The sequence below is a fragment of the Bombus flavifrons genome, chromosome 3, assembly GCF_040668555.2.
Source record: "Bombus flavifrons isolate JBK064 chromosome 3, iyBomFlav1_principal, whole genome shotgun sequence".
Lineage (NCBI taxonomy): Eukaryota > Metazoa > Arthropoda > Insecta > Hymenoptera > Apidae > Bombus > Bombus flavifrons.
Genome location: NC_138444.1, coordinates 10968434 through 10985960, shown reverse-complemented (window position 1 = coordinate 10985960; position 17527 = coordinate 10968434). Strand labels below are relative to the sequence as shown.

The window sequence follows — 17527 nt, the reverse complement described above, 5'->3', positions numbered from 1 at the left end:
CTATTATATTCAAATCATATATAAGTTCAAATTACAGCAAATATCAAATTAAAAAGTCATTAATGGGAATTTCGGAAAAAGAAAGATTCATTATATTTTTCATTGGAATAGTATGTTTTGTATGTTTATTATATCTCCTCTTATATATGTTATGTATTATATTATATTATATAGTTGAAAGAGAGATATTCTAGTATTTTTACATTCTAGATAAAAAAAATTTATTGTATTTTAAATACGGCAAAACGTGCATTTGTTTCTATAAAACCACACCAGTAATGCACCTGCGCAGAAAGATGCGCGTGTTTCCTGCGTCTATAAAAACTGTTCAGATTGCATACTGCGGCAGAATCAGAAACGAGGAAGATTCTCCGGTAGTCAGTAAACCATTTTTCTGTCGTCAAACGGATCAAGCTTTTTGTGAGACTTGGATCGGTCACAAAAAGCGGGATTCGCTTTTCGTATAGGAATTGGCCTGTTAAGGAGCCAGTTAATATATATAGAACGTTTGAAAATTGTGAGTAAAGGTAGTGACTTTTTAGATTTTGTGTAGCGGACGATACTGTGACCGATTGCTCTATGCTCTTCTTTATCATCGTTTTAAATAGAACCCTGTCAGTGATGAAAGTCGTCATTGGCTCCGTTCTCGGTGAAATCGCAATAAAGCTTAACCTTCGTATTTCGTTATTGAATTTTCTATGCTTTACATACTAGAATTAATCAATGAATTTTATAACAATCATGGCCGCCAGCCGGTTTTCCTACCGTTTTATACTGCATAGATCTTGTGCTCGTCGTTAAGTACCTTACTAAAATATCAATATGGATTCACACGTTAGTAATAACTTATTATTTTATTTTTCGTTGATTGTAAGGTTATTATATAAAGGATAGATGAACAAAATATATATTAATAATATGATATGACATATCAGAAAGTTTGCTTTTTCACAAAGAAAATCTCCTTATGTTATGACTTTACAATAAGGGTTATTGATTTGAACATTTAGTAAATAAAAATAGTTTGGATGATTTCCAATGCTTGACATCTTTCATTAATCTAAAACCCTTTGATTGTTTGTTTAATAATATGAAGTTTATGATATAGAACTTAATGGAATGATAATAAGTAATGTTTTAAAGGAAACTGTATAATTGAATGAATACACAGTTTCATGTTTGATAATTGTAATATGTTATAAATAAAAGATATGATTTTATCACTTATTACGTTTTTTAAATTGAACTTTTATTAGAGATTATATATATAAAAATATGTTGTAATTTATAGATTGCAGAAATGGAGGAAATACATCAACCACAACAGGTTGGGCCTAATATGATGGCCAGTGTAGGTGGGATTCCTAACCACTCAAATAATGTTAGTCGGCGTAATCGAGTTCGATCATCATTACACAGTTTGATGATAGGAAAACGTCCAATAAGTGAGGCCGCTCAATTGGAGATGAAATCATTGTCCAACAAAACACCAGTTTCTATTCTTCAGGAATTGCTTTCTCGTAGGGGCACGACACCAAAGTATGAGTTAATACAAGTAGAGGGTGCTATCCATGAGCCTATTTTTCGTTACCGTGTTACTGTTGCTGATGTTGTTGGTTTGTATCTAATTTTGATAATGCAATATTTATTTTTCAACTCATTGATTTAAATCAAGATACATCCATTCTAAGATAGCAACTGAAACTAGCATTATAATATATATTTTTACTTAATTATAAGTCATAATCATTAAATATAAGTAAACTATAACTTTGAGTTGAACACGTAGTTTCAATAGAGGTTAAGTTAATGTTTGTTTTATTTACTTTAGTATTATTTAGTGTAGTATTATAAATTTACTTTTATATAGAAATTAATTACACATTTACATTGAGCAAAAGTGTAAAATGATAAGTATCTGATGATTGAAGTAGATCCAATTGTTTCAGCAATGGGGACTGGAAAATCAAAAAAGGAGGCAAAGCATGCTGCTGCGAGGGCTGTATTGGATAAACTGTGTAGACTAAATAGTGAATCACCAGATTCTCCACTTCCAAATAATCTATCAGAGTAACAAATATATATTAACAAACATATATTTTTTGTATATAATTTTTTATATATTTATGTGTTTAATTTAGTTTATTCTATACAGTTCTGAGAATTTACAAGAATTATCTGGATATGGAGAAGAAAAAATAATTACAAATCCAATTGGAGCATTACAAGAAATGTGCATGTCACGTCACTGGCCTCCACCAAAATATACAATAGAAAATGAAGAGGGCTTGCCACATGAGAGGCAATTCACAATTGTCTGTTCTGTTTTAAAATATCGGGAAGTTGGCCAAGGAAAAAGTAAGAAAGTTGCAAAAAGGCATGCAGCTCACAAAATGTGGCAAGCCTTACATTATATGAACACAGAAAGCTCCAATATAGATGAAGATGAGGTAAGACTATTTTGTTTACTTATGTATATATAAAATAAATTTATTATAAAATTATAAAGTATAATTTTATATATTTTTTATACATTTGGTATGATGCAATAATTTTAAAATATTGTTTATATAAGTTGTGTATTTGTATGTGTATTGTTTTTGTTGTGTATGTGTGTGTATGTTTAGTGAAGTGGAAGTGATTTGGCACTGGAAACAGTATTATGAAATATGAGCTACCTTTCTGATCACCCTGAATCTATAACGGATAATTATTAATATTTCAATTACACATTTTATATGTGTATTTGTATCGTAAGTCATTTACACAACAGCATATGTTTTTAACAATAACATGCTTGGATCATTTCCACTTCATTTTACTCTTAATATATGTGCAGTCATTGGAGAACTTTCTTCAATAATACGCATTTAAATAAATTCTTACGTATATTAATTGTCCGTTATAGGTTTTACAAAGAAATGCAAATGTGAATGCCCGTTATGCTGATTTGAGAGGTAGCAAAATTTCAACATTAACTACTATTCATAGCCTTAAGGTTTCACAATTTCATAAAAGTCTGAAGTCATCCACTGGTGTTAAACTTTTTGAATTACAGGTTTGTAATACAATTAATTCAAACACATTGGTTTTACTCTGTTTCAAAGTATAAAAATAAAGCAATTTGATTAGATTTTTTAATTTCATTAAATTTGCTTCATTGTTTCTTTTTGTTATAGAATACATGTTTGAATGATGGTGATGTAAATTTGGTACAGTTCTTGCAAGAAATTGCTTCAGAGCAGCAATTTGAAGTAACTTATGTTGATATTGAGGAAAAGTCTATCAGTGGTAAGTTATTCATTTTTCTTTTTGTTAAATCAAATTTCATCAATTTATATTAGTTAATGTATTTTTATATTTAACTTGTTTATTAGAAAATACAGTTAAATTAAGAACATGAATACAAAACGTAAATTTTCTCATAATAAATTATTTTTCTGTAAGTACAAGATCCAAAAGTATATCATTTTCAGATGTAGGAATATCTTCACACAATTGTTCATTAAATGCCAGTGCAATTAAGTGCGGTATTTTTTGTTGTTTCTTTAAACATAAGTCCAAAAATTTATCATAATAACCCATTCCATGTCCCAAACGTTTTCCTAATTGATAATACATATTACTGTAATCTTTAAAATTAAAACTTTTCCAAATAATCTATACAAACTAAACTTACTTACCATTAGCAGTAAATGCAACACCTGGTATAAGTATTAAATCTAATCCACCTAAAATATATAATTTTATAAAATATTAAATTTTGTATCTTGTTAGTTTTAATGAATTTAGAAAATATCAATAATATTATAATCTAAAATGGAGCATGATTGTATGCATTAATTATTTCAGGTTTTACCAGTTTGTAATGCGTTTTCTCTAAGTTCATTAACATTTGGTTGTTTAATATTCCATTTGGTTAATGGTAGTGTTTCATAATCTTGCATCGAAAGTAGTTTAACCATTTCCATTTCTTTTCCTTTATACCTAGGAATAAATACGACTTTTTTTCTTTCAAATATATATTTTAATATTTCAATTGTGTCAATTTCATCTTTTGTGCTTAGATATAAGGAAATTCTTGTGCTTTCTCGAAACTGTGGTAGAGAACATAGCTGTGCATGCAGAAATATGTTTGTCATAAAGAGTTTCAGATCAAGATGCAACATAACCTCTTCTTTATATTATGAATACCTTGATTATTTCTTTAATATACTTACTTTATCAAATACCTTCATTGATTGTCTTTGTTTCTCTTCAGTATTAAGTTGTGTAATAATATCTTTCATTTTTTTACGTAAAGCACTTTTAGCAGATTTTATTCCAGTCATAATTTCTATCAATATGCACCTCTTACAAAAAAGAACTCTATAAAACATGTGTATAACCTATGACATAATTATTATACATCACAATTATCTGTAATCTATATTTAGGTATTAGGTATTCATATATCTATATTTAGGTATTCATATATCTTTCTTAAAATAGTCTTTTATCTTATCTAAATGTTCAAAATTTTTAAGTTTACCAATTATCTTCATATATCAGCTATATCATATTTCATTTATCTGAATGTTCTAATACTTGTGTTGCTTTCTTTCATATTGTTCATTATAATTGGAGCATTAATTGAAGAATTATAAATAAAAAGTAATGTTTTGATTATTATTTCCATTATATGTAAATATATATGGATTGGATTAGATGAATGTTTCCCTCCTTATTACAGGTAAATGCCAGTGCCTTGTGCAGTTGTCTACCTTGCCAGTAGCAGTTTGCTATGGTTGTGGTGTTACTAGTAAAGATGCTCAAGCTAGTGCTGCTCAAAACGCTCTGGAATATCTTAAAATCATGACCAAAAAGTGAGCCAGCGCTTTGCTCCTGCCAGCTGTCACTATCAATTGTAAATCACATAATAATTTACTGTCCAAAAATCAAAATAGCAGTGCAGATTCCAAAATTTTATCAAACAATCAAGTAGCGGATAAGGGTAAAAGTCAAAAGCTCGATCACGTGGGGAACAAAAATAGATTATCAAAGCCATCCGTCAGAGCAGTAAACACTGCAATGGGGAATAAAGATGCTACATTGAGTACCATCACCACAACATCAACTGTTACAGTTTCTTCAAATAGGATGAATTCATCTATAAAAAAGAATAGTGGAAACAACGAGAATTTAAAATCTAACGAACAACTAACAAAGAATACGTCAATCGTAACCGCAAATCAATCTAGTTCTACTTTCAGTAGTGTAAGAGGTGTTACTGCAACATGTGTTGGTGGTAATGTTTCTCACGAGAGTACATCTAAGTCTAAAGATTACTCCGCTAAGAAGTTTTCCAATGAAATTGATTCGAAAATGAAGAATTACCAAATACAATCCGAATACAAAGAATCATCTGTAAACAATCAGGATTACAAAACAAGGAATAGCACAACTATGAACAACTTATCATCGAGGTTCGTAAACCAGTCGTCGGTTCAAACGTTGCACAGGGAAAGCCATGGAACTGCTTCCAGTACACATCAATCTCGGCCAGCGTCACGGAACGATAACACCGCATTTGCCGTAGCTAGGAAAGCATTGGAACAACAGAATTCTGCGTCGAAGATGACACCGATCAATTTTCCACCACTGCGTGCTCCACAGAGCATTGTGAATGTTCGCCATCCTTTTGTCACAGAAGCAAGAACCAAACATAATGATATTGGTGGTCCAAACTCCAAATCGAAATTGAATGTAGCGAGTTCTCTGCAAAGTGGTGTGAAGGATCTTGATCATAGTAGGCAAACTTTCCATAGCTATGGCACATCCCAGATCGCTGGTATTCCAAATGTTCAAAATTTAAGCAATGTCACGGCGAATATGTCACCTTATGCCAGACCAGAAAGCTTCCCTCAGCCAACCGTTGCAAGTGTGCTATTTCCTGACACATCTCAGTTTCCTCAATCACCTCCATTCAGTACAACGCAAATTGGACAGCTGAATCAATATCAAACATATGATCCTGGCAGTTTTGCAACTACACCAGTGAATGTGAACCCAGTAATCCCTCAATTCTCTGCAGAGAGTTCTATTCCGTATCCGCAATACGACAATCCTCCTCAATTCGTGCAACCTAATCATTATCCGACTGCGGATATAGCGAATAGTCAGTATCAGTATCAAGCGGGTGTAGGACAACTACAAGAGTCACCAATGTTCATACAAAGCCTGCAAAGTCCTATCGCCGTAACAGATCAGTATGCTGCTCCAAATTATGCTAGAACGGTTAGGGCAGAATTGATACCACGATTGAGGAGGCCACCAAGATTTAACAAGTAAAAATGATTTTCTACACACACACGCGCGCGTGCGCGCACATACACACATACTGTATGTATATATATAATATATATATAATATATATATATATATTATACATACACAATATATTCTTGAATAAAAATTCGTAGCCGTAAATGAAGGAAGGATAAAAACGAGGAACATAAATCGAATGATAACGGCACGAATTCATGGAATCGTATTATACCTTTCAATAGAAATGAAGAACGTACACGTGTATCTTGCGTGCAGAAATAATCGGGAAATTTGCCAATCTACTTGGTTGAACTATCGATATGTTAAGTGGAGGAGATTTGGTAAAAGTTATTTCAATTTCTGATCCATTTTGAAATAAATTTTAACCAGTCTATGCGAATTAATGCGCGCGTGGAAGTGATAACTAGTATTTTGGCAAAATTGCACGAGATGCACGGTTAGCGTTATTAGTAGTCGTTCGAAGAAATTCTGTTTGAAATGGTTTGATACGTAAATACATGTACAAAGCAGAAACGTATTACGCAGCGAAGAGAGAAGAAAAAATCATTTTGACTTGTTTCCATCATTAAATGTGACACGGCAGGGCATGATAAGTTGAGCTTGATATAATTTTGTGACGTAATTTATCTAATATCATTGAAATTCGAGACAGAGAGAAAGAAGAGAAGGGGAAAAAGATGGAGAAAGAGAGAGAGAAAAAGAAAAGTTATTACAACCAGATTGTTAAATTGTACATAAATTATAACTATTGATAAGAATAGTTTCATTTCTATAAATATATAGTATTCGCGGAAATATGGTTCTGAACAAATTTGTTTTCGGTCAATCGAAGAAAGCAAATTTGTTAGTAAATGGAGCAGAACCCATAGCCATGTTGCACATAAAAATCGATAGAAACGAAGAAAGATTTGTGAAATAAAAAGAAAAGAGAGAAGCAACTGAATTATAATTATAATAACGATAAGTCCTAGTTTTAATGAATGGTATCCTACAAGCTATACTTTGCATAGAATTAGTGGAGGTTTTCCAATATTTGCATATTACTTAGCTTACTGCTATGTTTTTAATGTGCTTCACTATTTATATATGGAATGGCGGTGTAACGATGTTCATTGCAATGCGACCGCATGCAAGGATGATTCATTTTTAATAGGAAAAAGAAAGTGGAAAGACTAACGTTTAACATATAATGTCAAGTAACTCGCTTAATTTGAACATCGTGTCTCCATTGAACGTATGCACAGTGCAAACGTAGCTTTCGGCGATCCGAATATAATGAAGGCGATCGCGATAAAGTAACGATATAATCTTTCAGTGGTGTATGTTTTTCCTTTAGTATGGTAGCTCATAAACTCATAAGCATCACATATTAATACGCGTAAAATTAATCGTTAAGGGAAATCCTCATTAAGTATGCATTTCGTATTAAACGAAACTATATATTCGTATGTATTGAATTTTTAAATTGTCTACGTGCGTCGACGTCACCGGATAAGACATTTATACTAAACGGAAAAGAGAACAACAATATCGCGTATGGACATATATACCGTCAAGAGGATACGATCAGGAATCAAAAAGAAAAAAGAAAGGAAAAGATGAAAAGTGAAGGTAAGACGGGAAAAAAGAGGAAAACGAAATAAAAAGAAACGGTAAACATATTGCGTAACAATGCAATTTTTAACCGTGGATCATCATCCTGTTTGTGAATAATGTGGAATACGAAAAAGAATTATTGCTTTTCCAATGAATCAAGAGAATAAGCGAGAAAACGTTCGTTGTAACATCGATCGACGGACAGTGTGAATTTTTATCTTGCGTTCGATTATTATTCCCATGTAACAGGAATCTGCGTGTGCATACGCAATTTCGTTCAGCGATGATTTTTATCCCCGTTCATTCGCAAGAAACGAATTTCGTTGATTACCAATGGTCTGGTACTATTATTAGATATTAGATAGAGATAAATTATATTTATGTCTTGAAAATTCGGGGATGAAAACGAATTTATTCACATACTGTCTTACTTTCTCGTATTTCTCATTGGAAAGATTAATGCGTATTATAATTATTGTTAATTTATGAAGTATCGAATATAACAATAGGATCGAAAGTGAAATGCAAATAAAATGTGAAATTTTCCGTGTAAAAAATGTCATGTATGAAATAGTGTATGCATACTGCATTAATCATCGATTCGATATAGTGGTGCAATAACAAGCCCATGGATAGCCGCGCATAACTGCGATACCTTGCCCGCGCATTCGACGTTATTGATAGTACAAAAAGTTCATTTCCTGTAAGGATAAATCGCATTGCGGGTCAGGGTACCACGGAAATGCGTAGAATTGCGTGAAGAGAGAGAAAGAAGAGAGAGAGAGAGAGAGAGAGAGAGAGAGAGAGAGAGAGAGAGAGAGAGGCAAATACGAGAGAGAGAGAGAGAGAGGCAAATACGAGAGAGAGAGAGACAAATATGAGAGAGAGAGAGAAAGAGCGAGCGAGCGCAAGCGCGCACGAGTAAGAGAGAGAGAGAGAGAGAGAGAGAGAGAGAAAGAGAGAAAGAGCGAGAGCGAGATAAATAATAGAAGCGAGTGAGTGAGCGAAACGATAATGTGCCTCGACGACACGAGTATCCGGAGGAGATAAAGGAAAATTAATGAAACCCTAAGCCTAAGGTGATGTCTCAAGAATTGCGACATAATTTTCTGGTCGGGCATATTTCATACATTTGGAAAATAGGCATTACTTACATGCAAAGTATAGAATGTGTATGCGTGTAAACGAAAGTACACTGCTAGATTGATACCGCAATCAGTTATTTCTTTAAGGATACAAAAAAGCGATAAGAAAGAAATGAGAGAAAACTAGAAATTCATTGTAGAAAAAACAGAAGCATTATAGAACACAGCGATTCGATTTGCGGATCGTAATCGTTGAAACTAACGAAATTTCTTCTGAAACGCTTAATTGCTACTACGGGTGATGATAATTTTCTGTAATTATTATATTTATTTTTTTAGAATGTATACATGGAATTAGAAAATTCGTCATGTCTTCTGTTTTGACGTTCGATTCCATTTAGCATGAGATATTTTTTAATTTTTTAATAATTTCTTTCCTTTTTTTTGTTTCAAACTATAAAGCGCTGCTTCGCGTATTGAAAGTTTGACTACAGTTTCATGTGTATCCTCCACTTGTAAGCAGTTTTCTGTGCCAATCGAGATTAATTCGTTGCGAAATCTGACTTCAGATGGTAAAACGGATACAATACCAAACAGCGCCTCATCGCCGAAGGGCGTTATAGAAAAGTTGTTGAAACTTGCCAGTTCGTAAGGGAACATATCAACACATAATGTAAAATTGGAAGAAAATGATATATTGTATATTTGTCAGAAGAATCGCTCTTTCTATCAAACGAGAAGTTTTGTATATTTTTGTTTATCAGAGAAATTTCGAATTGATGGCGGTACAAATTTTTTGATGTACATTCTTTTTCCGAAGAAGAATTTTTTATTTTTGTTTTCAATTACGCAAAGTCGTAACTTGTTCTTTATTTTTTTTGTTTATGGTAAAAATCAATGCTATATGTATTTTTTACGTATACAAATTCTTCGCATTTTACAGTGATATATGCACCCTTGAAATAAAATTGGAAAAATTTTTCTAAACCGTTGATCGTAATCGAAACGCCTCGTCGATCTTTCTCGATTTCGCTTTAGTTTTCTGTACTGCGAATACCAGGAGAATCCCCGAGAGCGTTTAAAGATCGAGTCGATCCATCGATCAAAAATTGTTAATCGACGCGATTAGTTTGCTTGAAAAAAATTAGTCGATTCGATTAACTACTTTAAAAAATAAACGAAAAAGAAGAAAAACAAAGCGTCGATTTATCGTACCTAGACATCACTTGATATTCTGTTGTTTAAAGGGATAAGGACGATAATTTCGAGCGAAAAAAAATTAGCGTGCGATCTGGCTATCAAATAGCGAATTAAGAGCATAATGAAGGAAATATTGTGATGCATAATGAGACAAAATATTATAATAGAGAGAGAAAAATAGACTTCCCACCTTCTTCGACTACGGGGAAGCACTTCTTCGTGGACCAACCTAGGAACGAGAAAAGGGGACGAGATGCTTTCGATTCGATCCACGAGGATATAGTCAATATAATACTTTCTTTTTGTCCATCACGTCTATCATGATATTATATTATATATACATACATATATATACTTCGTTTCTCTTTTCTCGTTCGTATCCTTTACCACGGAAGCGGCCTTTTAAGCTGCGCAAAAGAAGAACTTGATTTCCAACGACTTTTGAAGTCAGTGGACGAATAAAAAAAAATGAAAGAGGAAAAGAAAGGTTTATTAGCATTTTTCAACGGGATTCGTCGAGTCTCGTGTATTAAGTAAAAAATAAATTGAAATTAAGCCAACACGAAACGACTATATATTTTACTTATGATTTTACTGTTTAAGCGCTGCTGCGTTTTGTAACGATTTTGCATACAAAGGAAATTAAAATGAAACGAAGAAATTTCTGTAGATTGAAAGGTACATTTTCGAAAATATTTTGTGAACGAATGAACTTCCATTGCATCTATCCTCATTGTTTCTATCCTTTTACCCCACCCCCATAGACATACTTACCTATTTACCTATATACGAATACCTATATACATACGCGTGCGCGCGATGTCGAAATACAATTGTAAAAAAGAAAAAAATCGTCAACTACCAATTCTCTTAATCTTTCCAATACGATCGATTTTTTAAATAAGCGAGAGCAAAAGAGAGAGAAAGAGACAAAAAAGCCTTAGAAGAAAGAAGGTAATATTAGTCTATGATTCAAAAAGGAGGAAGAAGCATTAAAATTTTAGTGTCGATGCGTAGACGATATTTGTCGATAATTTCTTTTCCCTTTCTGTGAACTTCGAACTATTACTACAGAATCGTCTACCGGGTAGTGAAGAATACCATGTAAATTTCAACGATACGAAGGATATGTAGATATTAATTTGTTCCTTACTGTAAGGAGAAAAAAGGAAAAGAAGAGGAAGTAAACACTTTTATAAGATGTATAATATTAAAGATCCAGCGTGTCTGGATGTAATTTGTAATTTTTATATGTGGAGGGGGACGCGTTAGTGATTTTTTTATGTTCTCTATTCTATCTTTCCACTACCTTCTACTTCTTCCGCTGCCTTCCTTCCGGTCTTTCATATCTCCCTCTTCTTTCTTTCTTTTTTTTTGTAAGTTAAATTATTCTGTGTTTTGTAAAGTAATATCGTCGGTTTTGTATAATCGACACGATTTACCGGCACACAACACGGACATGACATACAGATAACGACTTAAAATAATATAGCGAGACTCGTTTCTGTAAACGAGCGGCATATAATAACTATAATCAAGGTTGTTTTATGTATGATTGTGCGTGTAACATTGTTAATAAACTAACGATGCTTATGAAAGTTCTTTCACGCTCTATATCTCCACTTGTTCATTTATGATTCCTTCATTTCTTTCTATGTTTCTGTGTTTCTATGTTTTGCTTTATATATATACATACATAATAAAAACTAACTAAACTAAAAATAAAAAGACGGGGATCAATTTTCATGCGATATAAAATTTCGACCATGAAACGTTGCTAAATAACGAATCACAAACGTGCTCTCAGTTTTTACCGTAGTTGTTTCTATCTCGTTCCGGAAACTGATCCAATTTTCATAGTACGTACATTGCCGGTTATAGGTATTAGAATACCTATTGATGTTTAATATAAATTGAACGCTTCTTACTACTTTTACTTTGCTAGTTATTTTATTATAAATTTGTAATTTCGTTCTCATCGTATATGTCTTATAATGTAATATATTAAATACAGTAAATTTTATTAGATTTTCAAATATAAATATGTAACAAGTAGGTATTTGTATACTTATGTATAGTATATATAGTATAATATTTATGTATATAAACTCAATCCCAAACTACATATAGGGTCACAATTGCGTCACGCGAACAATCGAACCATGTATCTAATAAAGAACACGCTGACACGTGTATCTGCTTATACAGCTGTGAAAAAAGATTGTCGTTATTCACGTGACTATTAGTAGCACGCCTTACGTGTTCCTGTAATGACAAACGGCTCAGATTTGACAGTAACGACAATGACTCGACATATAAATTTATGCAGTTAAATTGTCACCCTCGAGCACATGCCCTTGTACGAACAGCGCTAGTTAAAAAGATTCTTGCGACTTGATAATACTACTTAACTGCAGTTTAAAGACGTTAAAGACTTGAAACACGATTTGTTATTAGGCGTGACTGTTACTAGCAAGCTACACGTTCTATAAATTTAAACATTGCCTCTTTGTTAAATTATTATTTACGTTATTTTTCGAAAACTTTTATTTCATGTACATTTCTAAGTGCTCGATAAATATCATTTAAATAATCGAGACAATTAAATACAATTTGGTTGTTGTTTGCTAATATGTTTGGCGGGTTAATATGTTTGAATTTCGTATATTTGTTTGCGGCGCCAAAATGCTGTTGGTTGCCGCATACATATTTCAATACGATATATTCTTATTCGTATGTATAATGTATAATATATATCTTATTGACAGAATAAAATTATTTAAGCATTTTATGATGCATTTACTAAGTTAAGTTGTTACTATAATATTAAAAATCTCAAAATTTGTAACAGAAATATTACAAATTTTACGAAAATATGACCATATCTTAAATTTAAATATTTTAATTAATTCCAGCATTACCAGTCTTATGGCAATGAACGTGTTAGTACGATATTGATAAATATTGTAGTTTCCTAACAGATTGCGTATAAAATTAAGAATTTTTGATTTTGGTTATGCGTATATTTATGACGGCAATTTGAATCCAGTCGAATCGCAGAGTGTGCGCGGTAAGGGTTGAAGCATCAGCAGCGCCATCATGCCGGTAGTGGTTGCGCGCGCACTTCGAGTCACGTTTTCTATCACTAGAAGTGTTCAGTTGCCGATGCGCGGCCGCGTGATTCGCAGTTTTTAAAGTTCTTGTTCGAAAAAGTTGCTCAGTTTTGGTGTTTGTGTGCTCGTGCTTCGGTTCGGCTACGAAATAGTGACTGAAGCTTCGTGTGACAAAACGGTGATTCATCAAATCCCAGCCTCGTTAAATCTGACACATCTCATATAAATCTGGTAACGACGCTAAATAATTCGCGGTAAAATAACCATTGTAAAGAAATCTCAGTTTTCATTTCAAGTATTATAACTTTTGTTAATTAAACTTTTCGTAACATGTTACTGTACTACGTCGTGTCATGGTAAATGATTCGTAAAAAGCATATTGGTACGAAGTAATTGAAAATTTGCATCGGTATGTGAATATTGGCAGGCATATAAACTTTGATTTAGACGCCATTTAAGTATGAATGCACTTTTAACGACCTCTATGAATGTACTATTAGACCGTTGTGACATATTTTCAAATACTGCTCCTTTTTTACTGATTCTTTGCTTATTTTCTACCGCTTCTAATTTAAGGAGCCTTGTTTATAATTCTTCGCGAAGTAAATTTTCCTCCTCACGTAAACTTAAATATTCGAACAGGACGAAGGTAAACGTAACATATCGATGTTTTCATAGGACATTGTAACAAAACATCGTTATAGAATAGAAACAGATTTTGCTCGATTCTTATTGGCTTTCTTAGGTTAGGATTAAATGTAGATTGATAAAATAAAGTGATTGTGTTTAAAGAAGTAACGGTTGCTTCTAGGGGATATCCCTAACAGTTACTTTTTTGCAAAGATATTTGATTTGGTAGTATTTTTGCTATGAAATGTTTTCTATGAAATTATTTTTAGTATAGTTTCTAGATAATTTTATGCAAGACGCATTAAGTTAATATATCGTAAATTACATTTGGCAAATTTAATGTTATATATAAAAATGTAAATCTTTGTAAGATTGCTTGTTGAAAAGGTTATTTTTTAAAGCTGCGTGTCAGCAAATCGGAATTTGGAATTTGAAATTGAAATATTTTATTAAGTTATCGTAAATTTCTTGCTCTTATATTCATTTTGTTTCAATTAATGATTGTAAGTATTGCAGTATATTTCCCTACCGAATGTTCACAGAATTTGCTCGTTACTTTAGGTTTTTACTTTCTATAAGAAAACAAATTTTACGTAGTAAAACTTTAATCAAAATAACCGAACTACCACGCCGTCGCGTCCGAGAGATTTCATACTGGTTAACTGTACCTTATTTGCCAAGTATTCCGAACTTCTTTGCATCAATGTAGCTTTCGAACTGCTAACAATAAACCGGAAATGCTTGAGAACAACGGGATCTATTCCACGGTTGATTGCCGTTTGTTGTGCTCACTTTTTCCATTGTCGAACGTTCAACCGCTATTAAACGTTTAACATATATTTACTGAGAATGCTTTCGTAAAAAATAAATTAGACGATTCATGTCGTAATTCAGAAAGTTAAATTGAACGAATCCGATGAAAATCTCAGTCGTAACAAGGCACGATTGTTTCACGCATCAAATATTTTTATTCAACGAGGTTCCGACGTAAGTTCGAAATTTTACGTTTTTTTACGCAAATACAAAAATAAGAAAGTTTATACAGAAATGTTATTATCCCGCAAAAACCTTTAAACGATAGATTATCAATAGGATTAATAGGATTAGACTCGTAGATTATTTACAGATTATTCATAGAATAATCATACGATTTTATTATGCACAGATTGTCATAGATTGTCGTTCGTAGATTATTTCCAAGATTCCAATATTTGTCTATTATTTGGAACATATCGTACATTTGAAACATATCCATGGATTATTCCTGAGATTGTATTACATGTAAATTATTTGTAGGATTCTATCATTCGTAGATTATTCGCGTGATTCTATCATACGTAAATTACTCGGCAATTATTCAGAAAAGTTTCTTCTGTAAAAAGATAAAATATCATGAATAAATTGAATCGTAATGCGCACTACTATAAATTCACTTGCCTCGTTCTTCAGAATAGAGAGAAACGTGTTTTAATACTTGATGTGTATCTACTTTGCGACGGGCAACAAGATTCTGCACTTTCCCGATATAATATCATAGCAAATTCGATAATGATTGTGCATTTTGTATGAAGTAGGAAAGGCAATGGGAAAAATAAAATAAAAAGAAATTCGATGGTTTGACGAACAATCGAATGTGACTGATAATATGAATTCGATTAACTGCAATTATTACAATTACCAATGAAATTAAATGAACGACTACTGTTAATGAAAACACGTGGATACTCCGTGAACTTAAGATGCTCGTTTCTTTCGTCGAACTGAAAATGCTTTGATCTAAAGGAGAATCGGTTGATCGCGGCTGCAGATCAATTAAATCAGTTCGGTTAATCTAGTCGCGATTAAAATGCAGTGAATGATAATGAATCGCAGCTTCCGCGCATATTTCTGTTGTCTGTACACCGGTTGATCATCGTGTCCTTGGTAAGTACCTTGTTTTATTATTCCAATGATATTGAATCTCTGCGAACCGTATAGCCCTGACACTCCGACAGCAATTATTCCCACAGATTCGGTCAATTATTTCCCGTCTGCACCTCTCATTGTGTTGATCCGCGCCGACTAATTTACATTAGCTTTCCACGGTGAAACGATAATTTCCAATTTAGAAAATATCCGCGACCGAGGAGGTCTTTTTATTTCGAAATGTACGTGAAATTTGAGAGGGTCGCACGTTGAACCGGAATCGAAATTTAGCGATTCGAGTTTAGCAACAGAATTTCGGCTTGTTAAAAATAAACTAAAGAGTAGGAAGTTAGTTATTTCGGTTTATATTCGTTATGATGTTTTCTAGCGATAGAAGAAGAAATAATTAATTGGGAGTATTTAACCGCGAAAATATCGCGAAGAATAAAATATCGCGAAGAGAAACCTTGAAACGTTCGATTTCATGACACAACGCTCGAATTACTGAAATTCCTTTTCTTCGTTCATTGCTCTAATTCACTTTGGAATGAATGTATCGACTAAGAAATTAGTTCAAGTTATGAATTGTCATTTATAGATCGTGAACTACCAAATTCCGTTTATCGATCGCCGTAGATCATTTTAAAAGAGAAGATCCGCCAATCTTTTTTTATAAAGGCAACAGTAAAAAGAGGAAATCGTATTCCACTCGTATGTTATTCGATTGGGAGAACATCGATGCAGGAAAATCTGCAGCGGTGGATTTTCATGAAGCCTTTTGCGCGTTTGCCAGCGACGAATCCTATAAAATATTCAATGGGAAAGGTCGTTTTAATTTGAGCGAGTAATCTCATACAATATGAAAAAATCTGGGAAATTCCAATAATTTTGTGTTTTTCACAAAGCCAACGATCAAATGTTTCAGGGTTTAACCCTTACAGCGTTTATATTCGACTTGCTTGTTGCTAATTTTAATCGCGTGTTACGCGGTTATCATAAATTCCTGCATTGAGAATAGGAAAATCGCCGTCGCGTAGAGAACGAGAAGTTCTAAAGCGACTAAAGAAATTTTAGGAAGATCCCGCTGGTGTTTGGTCACAGGAGCCGCGTTTCATTGGTATGAGAAATCGGCGTTTCGAAAACCCATTTCCGGTGTGCGTTTGAACGTTCGACGTTCAAACAGAAGAGGAAAAAAGAGAGAAGAACGATACTTGTTACACACAGAAATGAGAACGCTATCGTTGCGTGAAATATATGTATGTACTGCCTTTGAATCCCTCGTGGACAGTGGACATTGAAACGCGAGCAACGGAAGAAAACCAGGAAAGTTTCACCATGTCGCTACTCACTTGTTTCATATCCTTTTGGTTCCGTATTCGGTCTCACGTGTAAAATCCAAAGAATGTTTGCTATTAAATACTTATTGAAAACTCTTATTGAAATGTCCTTGGAATATTTTTCTATTTCTCTTTCTTCTCTGGACGAGAACGATTACTCGCATGATCTTTCCTTGCGCCATGAATAATACGTTTCGTCGAACATTTTCTTATCTCGTTGCTAATTCGTAGAGTGAAATTGATGTTTCTTATTTGACAAATTTGCATGCAAATTTATACTTGTTAACTTGTTGTTCCTTGTTAAAGTTTCCTCGATCGAGATTGAATCTTAATT

The 17527-nt window shown here is 33.0% G+C and overlaps 3 protein-coding genes and 1 long non-coding RNA gene across 10 annotated transcripts in view; 3 read left to right on the top strand and 1 right to left on the bottom strand.

Annotated features, from left to right (window-relative positions):
* The first annotated feature begins 306 nt into the window (after positions 1 to 306).
* Positions 307 to 4869, top strand: LOC138177899 (protein Loquacious-like). Of its 5 annotated transcripts, none has more exons than XM_069109198.1 (7): positions 307 to 517; positions 1292 to 1616; positions 1935 to 2070; positions 2156 to 2450; positions 2909 to 3058; positions 3180 to 3291; positions 4733 to 4869. In XM_069109198.1, exons 2-7 carry the CDS (start codon positions 1301 to 1303, stop codon positions 4867 to 4869), a joined length of 1146 nt encoding a protein of 381 aa, XP_068965299.1. In that variant the 5' UTR covers positions 307 to 517; positions 1292 to 1300. The 5 variants fall into 5 exon arrangements, with proteins under 5 accessions (XP_068965299.1, XP_068965298.1, XP_068965301.1 ...); XM_069109197.1 differs by lacking the exon at positions 307 to 517 and adding an exon at positions 538 to 834 and having other exon boundaries at positions 1950 to 2070; XM_069109196.1 differs by lacking the exon at positions 307 to 517 and adding an exon at positions 540 to 834.
* Positions 3335 to 4438, bottom strand: Mthfs (methenyltetrahydrofolate synthetase). The gene is made up of 4 exons (XM_069109201.1): positions 4221 to 4438; positions 3860 to 4115; positions 3684 to 3731; positions 3335 to 3605 (listed from the first exon to the last, which is right to left on the bottom strand). Exons 1-4 carry the CDS (start codon positions 4377 to 4379, stop codon positions 3433 to 3435), a joined length of 636 nt encoding a protein of 211 aa, XP_068965302.1. The 5' UTR covers positions 4380 to 4438; the 3' UTR covers positions 3335 to 3432.
* Positions 4870 to 6416: 1547 nt separating the features above from the next.
* On the top strand, positions 6417 to 9934 carry LOC138190252 (uncharacterized). The gene is made up of 2 exons (XR_011176245.1): positions 6417 to 8679; positions 8787 to 9934. It is a non-coding gene; the product is annotated as an uncharacterized LOC138190252 (long non-coding RNA).
* Positions 9935 to 13354: 3420 nt separating this feature from the next.
* The window catches only part of Dh31-R (Diuretic hormone 31 Receptor), a 173664-nt gene continuing 169491 nt past the window's right edge, over positions 13355 to 17527 (top strand). For 2 of the 3 annotated variants that reach the window (XM_069110639.1, XM_069110641.1), the window contains exon 1: positions 15523 to 15874. The gene's annotated coding sequence lies outside the window, so the exon portion shown is untranslated. Of the gene's footprint in view, positions 13553 to 15522; positions 15875 to 17527 lie in introns of those variants that run through there. The other variant, XM_069110640.1, reaches the window with a different exon arrangement.

Coding starts and splice junctions, on each gene's coding strand:
- Mthfs (XM_069109201.1), bottom strand. CDS start 4,379: ATGTTTTATAGAGTTCTTTTTTGTAAGAGGTGCATATTGATAGAAATT. Junction 4,116..4,220: donor CAATGAAGGTATTTGATAAA/GTAAGTATATTA, acceptor CTGCATGCACAG/CTATGTTCTCTACCACAGTT. Junction 3,606..3,683: donor TGTTGCATTTACTGCTAATG/GTAAGTAAGTTT, acceptor ATTATCAATTAG/GAAAACGTTTGGGACATGGA.
- LOC138177899 (XM_069109196.1), top strand. Junction 1,617..1,934: donor TACTGTTGCTGATGTTGTTG/GTTTGTATCTAA, acceptor TGATTGAAGTAG/ATCCAATTGTTTCAGCAATG. Junction 3,292..4,732: donor TGAGGAAAAGTCTATCAGTG/GTAAGTTATTCA, acceptor TCCTTATTACAG/GTAAATGCCAGTGCCTTGTG.